Raw genomic sequence first — 16,627 nt, forward strand, 5'->3', positions numbered from 1 at the left:
CAACAGATATAGGAATGTTCGATGACCTTGAACGCGCTGAAAAACATCTTTTTTTCCAGAAAAATGGTATGTAATAATAATGGTAATGTTCGACTTCTGCAGGAACATTAGTTGTGACATACTAATAGCATCACTGTCTTACAAGTGTATAAATCAGCATGTCACCTTTGCAGGATTTGTCTGACAAATGTGCCACACCTTACGTGTGTGTTGTAATACAGATTATTGCCCAAATGCCCAAATTATGACGTTTTTTTCCACTTGAATTGTCATTTTGGTTTCATGGGCGCAGTTCTTCGACACAAGCAAACAACTGAAACTGAAAGGTATGCTCAGGGCTCCTCACTTCTTAGCTAAACTAACATAGATCCTTTCTCAACTCTGTCAGATTAAAGTAATTAGGTAAGGTTAGGTTAAAAACAAACCTCTAGTACCGAGGTTACTTTATTAATGTTACTGTTGTTATTGTTAATCATTAATTTATAGTAGTACAGTAGTAGTAGTAGTAGAAATAGTAGTAATAGTGTCACTTTGACACATTAATAATAACATTTCTGTATATTTAAAATGGACAGACCATGGGTGTCTAGGGTACATTTGATCTGTTCCTTCTCTGCACCAATTACATTTTGCATTTTGATGTTTTTGGAGCACAGGCATAAGTCTTGCCAACAGTTTTAGGCCATATATCAAAGGTCCAACAACAAGAAAATATTATAGAATAGAAAAGATCAGAACATCATGAAAGATTAAGCACATGATTAAAGTGATAAGTGAAAAAGTAATATCGTGTCATTCAGATCCAAAATACGATGGACTACAGTTAATTTCTTTTTTTTAAAGATTAGTGCATGTCCAGGCAGGGAAAATGACTTATTAGCCTCATTGCTCATATACAGTTTTGATCAATGGGTATTGTCCCAGACAAATAAAATACTAAATCAAAGAAAGCTTCTGGCACCACTGCTGCCATCTAGTGTACATATGTAACCATGGCGCTCTGGCAGTGTGTTACAGATCCTGGCAAAGTATGGTTTGGGGATGGTGGATATACGCATAATTGTATAAAGAACAAAAAGAAAATTCCTACATTCAGATTTTAAGAAAAGCTTTAACAGTCGCTTTTTGTTTTCTTTCTGAGCGTGTCATGTAAGAGTATGTAAACATGCTGAAACAAGATGTGAGCGGAAAAAGCAAAGCATCCCATTTCCATGGTTAATCAGTGTTTCTTTATTTTAATATACAAAAAGATGGATGTATTCTCATCTAGTTTATATTTCTAAGCATTTCAACTCACAGATAGTTACCATTCACACAGTTTTAGTGAAACCAACCAACATACACACCACACACACACACACACTCTTCACATAAACAGGGAAGGTCACACGACTCAAACATCCATTCACACTACAAGAAATGAACAATATGTTTACTGTAAAATAAAAAAAAGGGATTTTGCTTTCACAGGATTCACACAAGAAAAGGAAGAAACCCTTTACATTTGTCAATATATACACAATAATTGATTTTTTTTTCCTTTTTTTTTTTTTTTTGAAGATGAGACTGACTCCATGTTAGTGTTATTAACGAGGTACTGCATGAGGTAACTGGTTTTTCTGTTCAGAAGAGCTGGGTGTAAGACAGCATTTGGAGGTAAACAACCGACCACGGCAGATTTTCCTTTGTGGTCGTTGTTTTTCTGGCACAATACGTGAAAGCACCTGGGCCACGTCCAGCTCACACACACACTAATTCAACCCACTGCATTGTTCTCCCTATCGGGACACTTTAACACGTGTCCTCGTCAGAACATGATCCAGGTGTGATGAGATGGACTTTATTGATCCGCAGAGGAAAACTGCTAAGTCACAGCAGAGTTTAATTACATATACTATGATATTCAAGTGAATATTGCTGTATAATAAATATTGCTGGACCCTCGGACCACGCACATGCCACTGTTTACATGAATCGTAATGGGGCTGCATTATTAATCAATCATGTGGTTATAGACACATCAATGATCTCCAAACACATAAAACATTGTTCTGTATTGATTGATGTTTTTTTCCCCCTCCCCCCACCAGAACTGCACAGGAGCAAGCGTTACAGACCACTGTTAAAATCACCATCTTTCCACAGCACTAATCAAAGCACAACAGATGAGCCTGTGTGTTGTCCAACGTGGCTAAACTATCACTGAACAAGTCTGAACATCACATCAGCGGGTTAATATTGAGGTAATACTGTTCAAACTGGCATTTCGAGCCAGTGGCCAATCACAGAAGCAGCCAGCACCAAACCATCAGGGGTTTTCTTTGTTGTTGTTGTCGTTGTTTTTTGTCTGTTTTTGATGATATACACACTAAACTTTCTAATGCAAGTGCTACCTACACAGCTTCTGATCCAGAGGAACTGATACCATTATTTATAGACACCAGCAACACAAACCAACGTTATTGAAAAATCTGAAGGGAAAAAAAATAACTCTAATTTAGTTTTTTTTTTTAATATATACATATATATATATTAAAAAAACAGGGCTTTTAAAACAAGTAGAGGTGGAACTGAGAAATTCCTTTCTGTTTCTGTGAAATGAGAACAGTAATGCCCTGATTTTGTATTTTCAAAAATCAGATCAGTGTTCGGCAACTGTGTGTACAGGTCTATTTACAAGAATCTGCCTCTCTTCTTTTACGTTTGTACAGCATTAACACCGTGACAACTGGTCAGGCTCTATTTTAAAAAAGAAGAAAAAAAAAAATCTCCACTGACAAAGAGGCCCAACCGGCAATAAAATATCTCAACTACTAAAACACAATAAAATACATAACACAACTTGATATACATGTAGAAAAAGCCTGAGGTACTTGTCAGAATATCTGAGGTCAGTCTGGAGGAGTAAGCAGCTGAGGGCTTACCCGGTCAAAAAACACAAAAACAGAATATTAGCCTCACATAATATCATTAGCGTTATATTAACAAAGAATACATGTACATCTACAAATCCTTGAGTATCCTGGAATAGTCACAGCAGCATAACGGACATTCAATGTATGGTATTCATGTTATGGTACAACTATGGCATTGCATTTGAGACAAAGGCAACCATTTGAGCTCTCCTTGCATGATGTACAGTGACTGAGGTATCTGGGGACTGGTGTCCAACTGAGTCTATTGAACAAACACCCATGAAAATTAAAAACAGACATGTTGCTTACTCAAGTATGGCCCTCGCAAGGATAAACCCCAACTATGTGTCCATGGTTCTTACTTTAAAAACACGCTCTCCATCCATCTCATGTCATTTAGTCTTCTCTCGCTCTCTCAAACACACACACACAAACACTCACACAGACAGTTAAAATTAAGAATGTGTAACATTGCAACTCCAGGCAGCATCCGTCAATGCCCCTGGCACTGGCAAAGGAGTAACTCTGAATTTCTACAATTTAAAAAAACGAAACAAATCCAGGAATATGTCCATGATAGCTAGCTGGATAGCTTGGCTCTCAACGTAGAGAAAATGTTCCAAAGAAGCCTACTGGATACCTGAGAGGTAGTTCCCCGGGGACAAGACGCTTGTCCCAAATCTTCAAACAGTCCAAAATGTCCAAAGCAACTGCTCAGCTCCCCATTTTAGCTCCTCCCCTGCGATAAAACAGGTGCGCTCCGATTTTTTTTCTTTTTATCTTCCCCCCACCCCACCGACCATTCAGAGGCATTCACAGGTTTCAAATAAGGGAGCACGCTCGAGTTTAAAAATCGAGAAGCTTCGACCCCTGAGGAAGATGAATATATTTTGCCTAACAGTCTCAAAAAGGTTCCTCCGAGGTGTGCAGCACGTCGTCCAAGGTTAGGAGCAAAAGGTTCATTTGATTTGGCCGCAGACGATCATGACCGAGACAGGAAAACGACAAAGATGACAACTTATGAGGTAATAAAAATAGACTAACACAAGAGAAATACATGAGGTAATGATGACATTTAAGATTTGACACATGGGTGTTATCAGATGTGCCCATCGCATAACTTATTACTACAGCAGATGGATGTGTTAGTAAGATCCGACTTTAAACACTGAAAACGTTAAAACGGAAAACAAAAAACAAAAAAAAAGAAAAAGAAAAAAATACCAGTATTGGGATAAAATAGCAGCTGCATTCACGTTGCTAGTTGTTGTTTTTTTTATGCTTTTAAATATTCACGAAGACCCGCTGAGTTTGGATTTGAGAAATAAAAAGTCAGGAGCTCGGGTGAAGGATGGTGTCGCCCGTTCAGGTGCTGGACTCTTTGGGAGGTAGGTCCTCGTTGGTGAGAGACGTCACGATGGAGACGGGGCTGTCTGAGGTAGTGCTGCTGATCGTCCTGGCGATCTGGCCGATGCGTTCCTCGACGCAGCCGGCGGACAATCTCGCCTCTGCGTCGTGGTCCCAGCATTCTTCGATGGTCTCGCACATCTGGCTCAGACCCTGCAGCCGCAAAAAAGTTAGGAAGTCTGGATTTATTAAAAGGGACCCTTTAGTTGTGCATTACTTTTGAACACATTAAATAAAAATGCATTTCACAGGACAGAAGCCTCTCACTTTTTCTGTAGCGTGAATGTGTAGACATGAAGTTTCAGAAACAACAACTGATTCATAGAACTATGACCTCAGATGATGGAGCTGTATTACTGGAAAAAAGGATGCACGACATCCTGGTATTGCTCTTGAAGCTATTCTTCCACCGTTACTCACAGGATGTTTGAGCCAGCAGTCCTTGATGACTGGACGCATCTTCTTGTGCACGACCACATCCTGCAGATCCTCCAGGGAGGGATGCTGGCCTATTTCATCCTCGAACGGCAGCATGTACTCGCCAACTGTACCTGAAGAAGGGCAGTAAGGCCACGGGACGGAGAGCGTGAAACACAGATCAAGTCAAACGGGGCAGTTTGGATTCGAATATCTGAATCTCGCTCTCTGTTCTAAGGGTGACTGCACACATTACACCTTTAACCTGGATCAGATGGGGTTCCCAGAAAAAAACAAAACAAGTCCCTGTGTTTATGAGGCCAGCCTGAGGCACTATGACCCCCACCTGTGGGCGAAGCAGCATTCCTGCACTGTCTGACTCACCGTCGATCTCTGTGCAGCGAGACACCAGCTCCCACAGCACCAGGCCCATAGCGTACATGTCTATCCTCAGGAAGGAGTCTCGTTGGAAGTTAATGGCTCCCTCCAGCACCTCTGGAGCCATGTAACGCCTCGTACCCACCTGGCAGGGCAATGGATACGAGCACATGCATGAATGAGGTTTCTGAACATATCAAACTAATATGTGCATTATAAAAGAACACACCGGTCTTCACATGTTGTCACGCTGACTGCAAACATTTCTAGTTTGTGCTATTCTATTGCAAAACGATGCTTTAGTGTCAAACGACAGCCTGATTCGCTGCTGGTAAACCGGCTCTACTCACAGCTGCGATCACCACGACTGATTCAAGTTACTCTGCAGCCAGAATAAACACATTTGAATTCTTTTCATGATGAATTATTAACACCACCTCTCAATGTCAAACCCTGCAGTAGGAAACAGCCTCTATGTGCTTTATTATTTACTCCTGCTTATTATAAAAACACTGACACTTGGGCTTTTTAACTTGTCGCCTGTAACCAAAATGGATCAAAACGTCTTTAATTAAATCAAATCAAGCGCAGTGCTGTCACCACTTTCGAGCAAATATGTACGAGAACAATTTGTACATTGCACCGACTGCATAAAGCCAACGCGAACATTTCAGAGAAATGTTGGATCAGCATGTCGATGCAGAAGTAAAAACCAGCTGTGAAGTGATTCCATACCTGGCCGTGAGTGTCTCCTGGTGGTTTTCCAGGCTCAAATCGTACAGCGAGCCCGAAGTCTCCAATGACCGCAGTCAGATCATCTCGTAGCATCACATTCTTACTCTTGAAGTCCCTGAGAAATTCATTAAGTTCATTACAATTCTGCAATTATAGAGATGTTTAGTCACATAATAATCCACTGACTTCAGGGTAGAATTAGTAAATCAGGCACAACCAGAAGCAGGTTTCACTGAAAATCAAATGTATACTGGATTTTAACGATGGTTCCTTTACCTGTGTGCTATGGTGGGTTTGGGGCCCTCTCCCTTGTAGCTGGGAATGTCCTCATGGAGGTAGGCCAAGCCGCGGGACATGGTCTCTGCTATGTGACACAGCTCACTCCAGGTCACAGTGTTACCCTTCAGGTGGTCTGTCAGTGAGCCCTGAACATGCACACGAACAAACACACAAACGGTTCAGGAGCAAGGCTCAACAACCACTGGAATAAATGCACAAAAACACGGTGCATATCCAGAAGATTACACACTGGATCTCTGATGGATTCTATTCTGAGACATCTCTGAGGACTGGACATCCACCTATGAAATACACCTATAGCATCCTAAAAACTAATCCATTTAATATCTTTTTGTTGACCTTTTCATTCATCCAGTGCATGTTTGATATATCCTGTGAGATGCTGGATGTAAATGGACAGAAACATGATACCTGACAGATAGGGGTGGGCAGTATGATGGCACTGTATATACCGTACAGCAGTAGAAATGTGTCCACGATAGGGATTTGACATTATCGTTTCCACAGCAGGAGCTATCCCTTAAGCTGTGTTTACACGCCGTCATTCACAGTGTATGCACTGCTGCCCTGCTACACAGCCAGTGAGTGGGCGTATTGATGACATTGCACAGAGTGTAGCTGCTTCAGACTCTTTTCTGCTTGCATGTAAATTGCTTTCCGCTCTTTCGTTGACATTTCCGATAAGCCCGAATACATGTTGTACTGATATCACTGCAAAAACAGTCATTATTACAAATCAGTCCTCCTCCTGCATGCTCTACCCAGGCACCGCCCCTCACCTAAACCAAGCAGAGTATTTCCAGGAAGTGAGAACGCGTCTGGCACGGACAAATGTGCAACATGTGTGAAAGGACAACTCTGGACAATGTCCAGACCTGATTCTGTGGACTTTGTCCAGAGTTCATGTGAGAAAATGGATTCAGTGCCTCTGCTATACATTCAGGGCAGCAGCACGATGTAGCAATCCAGCTCACAAGGTCACATGATTTGTTCTGCAGGTTTTGGCGTTATCTCATGTGAAGACGCTGCTTTTGTCCCAAAAACATGCATACAAAGTAAGTCACGACAGCACTTGTCGGTTGGTAAAACTTGCACAGGAATCTAACTGTGAGTCAGTGTCCAAGGCTTTAGCCAGCTGTAACCCTGGAACAGACTCACACGTCTAAGCTTAAAATATCATTAAAAATATTGACAAAAATGGAAACATTTAACCCAACAGATGACACACACACTGATGGCACTGAGACAATAACTGTAACTAAATACTTTATGTACAGAAGGTGCTACAAGGACAAGCATTGAAAGCCATCGCAGAAATGTAAAGCCACATGTGTGGTTATGGTAATTATTGTTTAATCCGCTCTAGATATATTAATATGTTTGCTGAGAACCAATAAACAGGATGTTCTGGTTGCCTCCAGGCATTTAAAAATCATACAGCATTATTTCACCGACACTTGCAGCTATTTTTGATTTAATTGGTATTCATCATTATTGTCATTTCTACACTAAATGCTTAAAAAGATTAACTGAACAAATCTAAAGCTACACAGTTCTATCACTTTAAGGTATACTGGCTACTGCAGAGCTGCCATAAGCAATAAAAGTTCTCTTTAATAAAGCTGTGACGCTCTTTTGTTGAGGTAAATAAAGGCTGATATTGGAAAATGTCCAGCAGTTCTAGTAAACACAGAAGCTCTATACCTCGCCATCAACTTCCTATATACACGAGAAGATGTGCACTCACCCTCTCATGAAACTCTGTGATGAGCCACAGCTCCGTCTCCAGGTTGGTTCCATGCTTCTCTGCAGCAATGTACCGCAGGAGGTTTTCATGTCGCATCCCCGGTGTCAAGAATATGTCCCGCTCGTTCTGCCACGACTGCTTATCCTGCACGGACCAGAACCACATGTTTAGGTCTTGGTGATTTACACAAGCACTTACGAAACTAATGGAGTCCTTGTTTATGTTTGACAAAGCAGCTAGCCCCTAGTTTGTGCCTCCCGTGTACTGACGCTGCATTCAAGTGACAGCCGATTTTCCAGAAAATGTAAATCCGGTGTTCTTGGAAGTCCACTTAACGACACTTAATGTTGTTATAAAGCCATTTCCAGAGCCCCCAAAGACTCTTTTAGTCATCTGGATGAACAAATATTCCATCAGCTGCTTTTAAAGTTGTGCTTCTTTTCCCAAAGATATAGCAGTTCAGGTTGAAATCATTCATCAAAATCAAAAATATCCGTTATATTGGTACCTATTGATGTTACTTTTGTGTTTTCATACAAAATATCACGTAATATTTTGCTTGTGTTTTTACAAGCACACAATAATGTGTTATTTGTGGCCACCTGATTTAGACAGTGCAGTCCAGCTTGAGAAGTGGCTTAAAATCTTTCTTATTGTGCAACAGACGGAATAGTTATTCACCCAGATGGTTAGAAGAGTCTTTTGAGGACTGCAGAGATGAAAGGACTCAAATGTAATATTAAAACATGAGTGGCACAAACTGCAGCTAAGACAGCAGCACTCCACACGACAAAAATGCCACAAACGCCTTGAATTAACATTGCTGTCGTACCTGAACAGGGAAGATCTTTACAGCGACATATTCGCTCATCAACTGGGCCTTCCAAACACACCCAAAGCGCCCCCTGGCTTTGATTTCCAGCAGCTGCAGTGGTTTCAGACCCACCAAGGGTGACGGAGGAGCTGGTCCAGGATCCTGAATAACAGAAAAGCAAAACCAGTTAAATCTTATTTCGCTGCTAAAACATGTTAGCGCCTCTCTTGCCCTTATTACACAATATTGCAGGAGCATAGCAGAAGTGGATGATCAGGATAAGCAACAGCAGTACATAAACTCAAGCTTCAGCGGGAGAAAATTGAAAGGAAAAGATGTGGTGAAAGACTTTCAGCGCCACAGATTACCACTTTAAATGAGAGTCAGGCTTGAGTGTGGCCTCGCTCACCTCGCTCAGGTCTACGTGGCCATAGGGAGGTTTGCGGTGGCGGTACATCCACAAGGCCAGGACGAGGGCCAGGGACAGCACGCAGAGAGGCAGCAGGGAGTACACCAGCACATTGAGCAGGGACGGCACTCGGGGTGGAGGCCGGATTTTCACTGTCGACGGAGGAACGGAATAATTACAGCATGTCAGCTTTATGACTTGTGGGTTATCAGCAGCATCGCGAGCGTCCCTCACGGGCTGTGAGACCTGATTTTACAAGAGAGTCACATTTTATCTAGGTTGATCCTTACTAACTGAGTCATTACAGACTGCAAAAATGCAACAAATCAGCACGTGATAATGTTTAAATCTACTGTTTGTTACCTTCTTGTCAGCTAAAAAGCAATTAAAACACACTGAATGCTGCAAAAGCACGTATAGAAAGTGCAAATGACCTCAATGCACTTTCACATTCAGCAAATAGCAAACTGTATTATTATGTAACACGGAAGTATGAATGTTGAGCATATCTGCAATATTTAAGGGGGGGGGGGGGGGGGGGGGGGGGGGTTGCAAACTCTGTAAAATGCACCAGCGATCTGATTGTAATGTGAGTGGGTTTTTTTTTACTACTACATGCAAGGCTGAGCTTCACTAATCTGCAAAGACCTATTTTTTGCTCGCACTATATGTGGGATGCGTTTGCCGCTCACCTCGGTTGCCACTGCCAATCATGTCAGGAAGGTGGGTGAATCGTTCATTGCAGTAGTTGCCCTCGCAGCAGCAGAAGAAGACCTGAGGGTTTTCCTCCATGGAGACACACTCTTGCCTAAAAACGGTGGATGACACACCTACATTATCGCGTTGATAAACAAGTGTCGAAACCAGATACGTGCCGAAGTCACGTAGAAATAACGCAAGGTTTTCTGCTCTAGACTTTAACTCGAAGGACCACGTGAGTGAGAGTCTTGACTCTTGTTTTTCTTTCCCCTCTGCAGACAAATATTTGTCCTGTTTATTGTCAGGAGCCTGCACTCCTTATTACTACTGGTAATGTTGCCTGTATGAGCCACACACGGCTTCTAACACTGTTTGAACATGGCTGCAAAAATGCTCTTCAGCACTATAATTAAAGTTATACTATGCAAGAACTCTCTGTTTCTGTTTGCAGACAGTTTTCAGCACCATGTCCTCCATTTTCGTAGCTTCCTTAAGGTCTCACACCTGGCCGCGGTTTTCTTTGGGCAGCAGACTCATTGCCCAAAGTTTGCAGCACAGAAACACAGCAAAAAAGAGACAGACAGAGTCTCTGCAAATACAGACACCGTGAGGACAAACAGAGATGATTGGGAGCGACTGCTTTTGTATGAGTCTATTCATTGATTTTTCTTTGTAAAAGTGTCTCTGAACTTACTCAAAATCGCCCACCTGTTCATCACTCTACATTTTCAGTCAGTTTTTCCGCTCAGATTAACCCGAGCGGAATAAAACTTACTTTTTCAGGTCTCACTACATCCCCTTCATAGTTATAATTACAGCCAGCAGCACTTCAGACTGAAGCGATTTCCCTTGAAACTGTCGAACCCCACATCCAACCCAACAATTTGTGCGCTTGCCATTTCAGCACAGCTTTGGTTTAACGTAGTCCTTGCTGATCAACATTAAAACTCAGAATAACAGTCATCTTTGTCCTTGAAACTAATTTTAATAATCAGCAAGCAACAGAAAGGCTTTCCCAACCTATTTTACTGGTGGCTAACGGTCAAACCTTCACACGCAGATGTGGCGTTTAGGGCCGACTGTTATAGTTTAGTTTATATATCGTTTATTGTTTTCTCCAGCTTGCCTTCATGAGCCACCAGAGCCTGTTGAAAATGCCGCTGCTTGAATAATAAAGAAGAGAAAGTTTGACGGTGCCACACAGCTCCACATCAGCCGCTCGATAAAGGCTGGATTTAAAATTCTCCTCCTGACTCACAAACTCCTGAGTGGCCTGCTGACACCGTATCTTTCAGCCATCGTCAGGCTGCGGACGCCGAGCTGCGCTCTGCGCTATCCCCGCAGACCATCTGCTTATTCCGAGAAGGAAAAAAAATGTGAGCTCTATCGGCTGCAGAGCATTTTCATAATGTAAAAGTTGGTCACACCAATATGAAACATGATTGTAACCCCCTCCAGTCGAAGTCGACCTGTTTTGCTGACCTTGCAGTTTGTATGTTATACATATTAAATAATTTACACTCAGTGTACTGTGTTGCATATTCTGTGTGTGTGCAGATGTTGCATGTGTGGGTGCAGCAGGCTACAGGACTCCTAGATAACATTTGGTTTTATACATGTTCAATCATTTCAATAGTCATCTGTGCAAGTGTACAAGCAAAAATGCTTGAAGTTTGCTGATATCAGCTTTCTTAAATATGTATACTTTCAAGTTATCTCTCTTTTATATCATTGAAAATTGAATATCTTTCAGTTTTGGGCCATTGATCAGACAAAATGAGCAATCTGATCATGTTTCTTTTTCATTTTTATCATTTTCTCCTGATATTTCATAGATAACAATGAATTTAGAAACCTGTAGACAGTTTAATCGATAATGAAAATAATTGTTATTCGCATTCATTGGTTTCATTATATTCTTTGCTCTATGTGCAGCAAGTGTGTGTAAGTGTGTGTGCACAGTATCCGTCGAGATGTGCTTGCTTTCTGTCTTGAGACGTGTGTTGGTGATTAAACTCTAAATATTATCAATAGATGTAAAATAACTTGCATCTTTTTATTTTACACCATGTTGTGGACTTTTTGGGGCTGCAACTGATTATTCATCCAACAAAAACATCTTCAGATTGCTCTTTTTGTCCAAAGACAAATTAGTTCAAATTAGGGATATTAAAAAAAGGACAAAAACAGCTACTCCTCACATTCTGAACGGCAGAAAGCAGTAAATGTTTATCATTTCTGTTTGATAAATGAGCGTCGACTAATCGATGCATCACCCTGTCTTTACCTGGAGTTTTTATTTCTGGCTCTGAAGATGCCTCCCCTCCTGCAGATTAAGGTGTGTTGGCCTACATGTGGACACCGGGGCAGATACTCATGTTGTACCTGCTGTCGGTCACTCTGGGCACGAGCCAGACACCTAAAATATAAATGTTAAAGCACAGCGAGCCGTGACCTCGCACGGCGGCCCCACCTGTCATAGCAGTTGAAGTCGTCCAGCCAGCAGCCTTTCTTCACCAGCTTGATGGTCCCTGAGGAGTTGAGCCAGGAGGCATAACAGTGCAGACGCTTGTCCTTCTCCCCCTCGCAGCGTTCGAAGCCGCTCTGGTTGGTCCTCTCCGTGTGCCAGTTATCATTGTAGTACACACACTCCCGGGTCTCCGCTTCGCCCAGACTGTACCCTGAGACGGACAGAAGGCCTCAGTCAGCTCACATCGTAATGAATTGAAACTCAACGGCGGAAGCGCAGACATATGGTGCAGGATCCGCTCTGTGCCACGAAGAAACATCTCTGAGCAGAGCCTCTATCATCACTCTGGCACATGGCCAAGTTTGGGAGCCCTCTGTAGTAAAAAGAGTTCCTCTGGGCAAGGAAATTGTTGCTGAATAGTAGTTCAGCATAATCCCATTCACTACAAGATCTTTTCAGAGAGCAACAACTCGAATGGGGGGAAAAAAATGACAGAATTTAATTAGCTATAGGAAAACAATGGTATGCCCTACTGTGGCACAGGAGCACACCACACACCGGCATGCCACTTCTATAGATAAGGACTCTTGTACCCTGCCGGTGGATGACACATCTGGGAAGACAGATAAGACCTTCTTCTTTAAGGGCTTTTACTGTCATTTAGCTGGAAATAGTTTCCCCTAACCCGGGCGAAATCTAACAATAGCTGTCAGTCTCCCGCTGCTGCACAATTCCTAACTGAAAAGGTTTTATTCCTGCTCTTTGCCGATTTAACGCCGGACACTCCGGAGCAGCACATGTGAGCCATGTTTTGATGAATACCGAGGCAGATAACAGGGAGTACGAGTCACTCACAGTGGACACTCGTTCCTAATCTTTGTTCGCAGAAAAAATAGTGCATGTCTCTTTAAATCCCTGCCTATAGGAGGCTGCCCATCCCCCCAGTGCTACCCCCACCAACCCATTACACACACACACACACACACACACACACACACACACTCACACTCAGGCATCCACTTACGCATACATACATTTAGCTGACCAGCAGCATACAATGGATTTCATTATAGCACATAGGGATGCATGCAATGTGCAAACATCATGCTCATTATTAAGGATGGAAGGAAAGGAGGTAGTAAGGACAACACACACACCACACACACACAGCAGAGATGCTCAATGCTCCATTGAGCCGAGATGGCATTTCTGATATCTGTGGTCACATGATCCGGGAGGACTTTTACTACAAGATCATTCCCCAACCCCCCTCCCTCTGTCACTTACAGGGGCTTACACCATAACAACATGAATTCTGGAGAAGCAGCTTACTATACACTGCGAGCCCTAATCTATAAACCATAAAGGCATTAGCCACTATGCGCTATTTGGCACACAGGGGACAGCTGTGCCTCAATTAAATTTTTATTACAGTTCGAGGAAAAGCCAAAAACGTTTTGTGAGATGGGGAGGGTTAAAAAAAAAACACAAAAAGTGGATGTTATTGTTTCCAAAATAAGTGTTTGGTCACAGTGAGGGATGCCCGGCCAGGGGACACACAATAAAAACCTCCCACACGAGTTGCAAAAAAAAAAGAAAAGGGGGCCAAACAAAAGAAAAACAAGCCTCCTGCTCAATTTCACGTGGTACAAAGTCGCCAGGATGTGTAACAGTAACCTCAATCCGGGTTAAAAGACCTGACTTCGGATTCAGACAAAACAGCTGCCGTCTCCTGCAAACCGAACGCCATCGATTTGTGCAGCTCCGCGCAGAGAAAGTGTGTTTTCAGAGGCTCTTGTTCGGGCTGTGACCACAAACAAGAGTGCGGACCTGAGATGTCGCCTCTAAGGTTTCAGGATGTTGATGCAGCTGCTGCCTTCTATTCCTGCCACCGGGACGCAACTGCGTTACATTTGGATATATATTTATATATATGCTCTCACCCAGCATTAAATAACAAGTTTATTATGAGGGTTGTTTTCCACGGAAAGCCACGGCTGCTACTCGGACCATTCCCGTGCGTAAAACACATGTGTTAGAGGGGCAAACGGAGAAAAGGCGATTATGGTTAAGAGAATAAAATCCTCCCCCCTACAATCCACCGCTAACAAAGTTTAATCAGCCAACAAACGCGAAGTGGTTCGCGGGTCTACGTTTCAAACGCAATTACACACACACAAAAATGTGTCCGCCTCGGGACACACACACACACAAAAAACTGTTGCAAATTCAGACCCAACAATAGCGGCTTACCTGCGCACAAAGTTCCCAGAAGAAGTGAACAAGACAGCCATGAAAAAGACATGTTCCGTTTGAAATACAGGACAGAGCTATCCCCCCACTTTCCGTCGCGAACATTAAAACTCAGCTTGTCCGAAACATCAGTCCAGGATCAAAACGACCACAGGCCTCCGGTCCCTCCGCAGCCTCGCGACCACAGCGCGTGTCAGTACCCGCGACGCTGCAACAATGTTGCGAGAAAAGACGCGAGCGATTAATTGACTGCCAGACTCTTAGTCCGTCAATAGGTGCGGCATTTCACGTCGGAAGTGGATCCAAAAACCGAACGGGACGCCGTCAAACCATCCGAGAAAGAAGCCCGGCGTTGTTTTTCGAGGTTATTCACCGGAATAGTAGCACCGCTGCATGGGGAGGTCGGTCGGGGTTTACATGCATGTTACTGATCTGTGTCCAAAATGGCTTCTAAATGGGGAATGGGCTGCAAACAGGGAAACCCGGATGTGTAAACACAAAGAGGGGAATTCAGGCAGCCAGCGAGTGACCTTAACGCGACACCGCGCATACACGCCTGAAAACGGCTCGATTTTCGCTCCGTATCGATATTTAGCACCACATTTAATGCATAAAAAAGCCCCACAGAGGGAACATGAGGTGTTGGTGGAAGATGTGTGTTTTGCACGGCGCTATCTGTCCCGCTTTGCAACTGATATAACACTTGCACTTTCTGTGGTCGGAGTTGGTATTTTACACTCTACTTTTCGCTTCTTGTCATTTAGCCCGAGGTCTGGAAGAGATTTTCAGCTCATGCATACTGATTTTACTGGTTGCACGTAGAGAATAGTGCCATTTTTTTTTTCCAGCCTGGAGGTGTTCGTGAAATAATGTGTTGCAGTGTTTCAGCTGCAGATGCAAAGTCGACCGTAGGCTGAAATAAGCTACACACAGTCTGTCCTTTGATTTATTTAGAGTATATCAATATAATTAGCCAGTGCGTGACCATATTAAAATAGAAATGCATTAGCTCGAACAGTATTTCAGTGATATGTCTTTATATCCGTGGCAATGTGCTAAATATCTTACACAACGGCAAAGACTATGATAAATTCAGAGGGTTTTTGTCTATCTGAATGATCTTTTATGCATTAGTGGGAGTGCTATAAATAGCTGACCTAATTTGGAGTAACAGGATACAATAAATGCTATTTAAAATGTATTCCTTCTAATTACTCATTTCACCACCAGACAGTGTTAAATATAAAATATATCTCACACAGCAAAAATCCAAAATAGCGCTAAAACCACAGCTTGAATGAATCACTAAGCACTTCTATTCTTATTATTATTATCACAAAAGAGGAAGTGGATGGCATTAATCTTCCTCAATTTCCCAACATGTTTTTTTAAATAGTTTCTCTTGATAAATTCCATATAATCTGTGATGTTGTGTTTTGTGCTAAAGGACTGGTCAGCCTGCCCACTCATTAAGTCTCCCAGCCAACAGATAATCATTTTAAGAAGTATTTCCTTCAAAGGAGTTTCAGGTTCAAGTTCTATCCTCTGACTAATTGGCTCTGTGTTTCTTTTGTAAAGAGAAAGCTCACCACCATTAGAGGAAGTAATCAAGGCTTGTTTATGACATAAAATAGATAGATAGATAGATAGATACTTCATTCATCTCCGAAGAGAAATTTGCAGATGCCTGTAATAATAGCATAGTTTGCTTCGGAGCGTTTAAAACGAGCTCTTTCAGAACCGAAGTCCTCTGTGGAGAAAAATAAATCCCATTATCATAGAAAATCAGCGGTGACATTGTTAAAATGCCATTAAGCCGTGCTCACGGGTCCCTCACTCTTTCTCGTCTTTGACATCCAGACTAATGGCATGTTGGTGACACCCAGTCAATTCAAGCAGCAAATGGCTCAGGAACAAGGTTAGCCATAGGTAATCTGCCCTAAACTAGTGCCGTTGAGTGTAACTCAAGACAAAGCATTTCCTCATTAAGCTATCCCATATTGACCCTGTAACTCAATAGAGGCCATGAGCGAAACCTTGGAAAGATAGGTGATCTGTTGTGATGACATTTGGAAGAGAAAGC

At 42.5% G+C, this 16,627-nt stretch overlaps 1 protein-coding gene across 1 annotated transcript; it reads right to left on the reverse strand.

The window, feature by feature from the left end:
* Positions 1-1,210: 1,210 nt before the first annotated feature.
* On the reverse strand, positions 1,211-14,968 carry LOC121614558 (activin receptor type-2B-like). The gene is made up of 11 exons (XM_041948495.1): positions 14,545-14,968; positions 12,295-12,502; positions 9,815-9,930; positions 9,123-9,274; positions 8,732-8,875; positions 7,900-8,043; positions 6,129-6,277; positions 5,853-5,967; positions 5,124-5,262; positions 4,743-4,873; positions 1,211-4,475 (listed from the first exon to the last, which is right to left on the reverse strand). Exons 1-11 carry the CDS (start codon positions 14,594-14,596, stop codon positions 4,281-4,283), a joined length of 1,545 nt encoding a protein of 514 aa, XP_041804429.1. The 5' UTR covers positions 14,597-14,968; the 3' UTR covers positions 1,211-4,280.
* Between the last annotated feature and the right edge of the window lie 1,659 nt (positions 14,969-16,627).

Source organism: Chelmon rostratus, chromosome 12 (assembly GCF_017976325.1).
Source record: "Chelmon rostratus isolate fCheRos1 chromosome 12, fCheRos1.pri, whole genome shotgun sequence".
Lineage (NCBI taxonomy): Eukaryota > Metazoa > Chordata > Actinopteri > Chaetodontiformes > Chaetodontidae > Chelmon > Chelmon rostratus.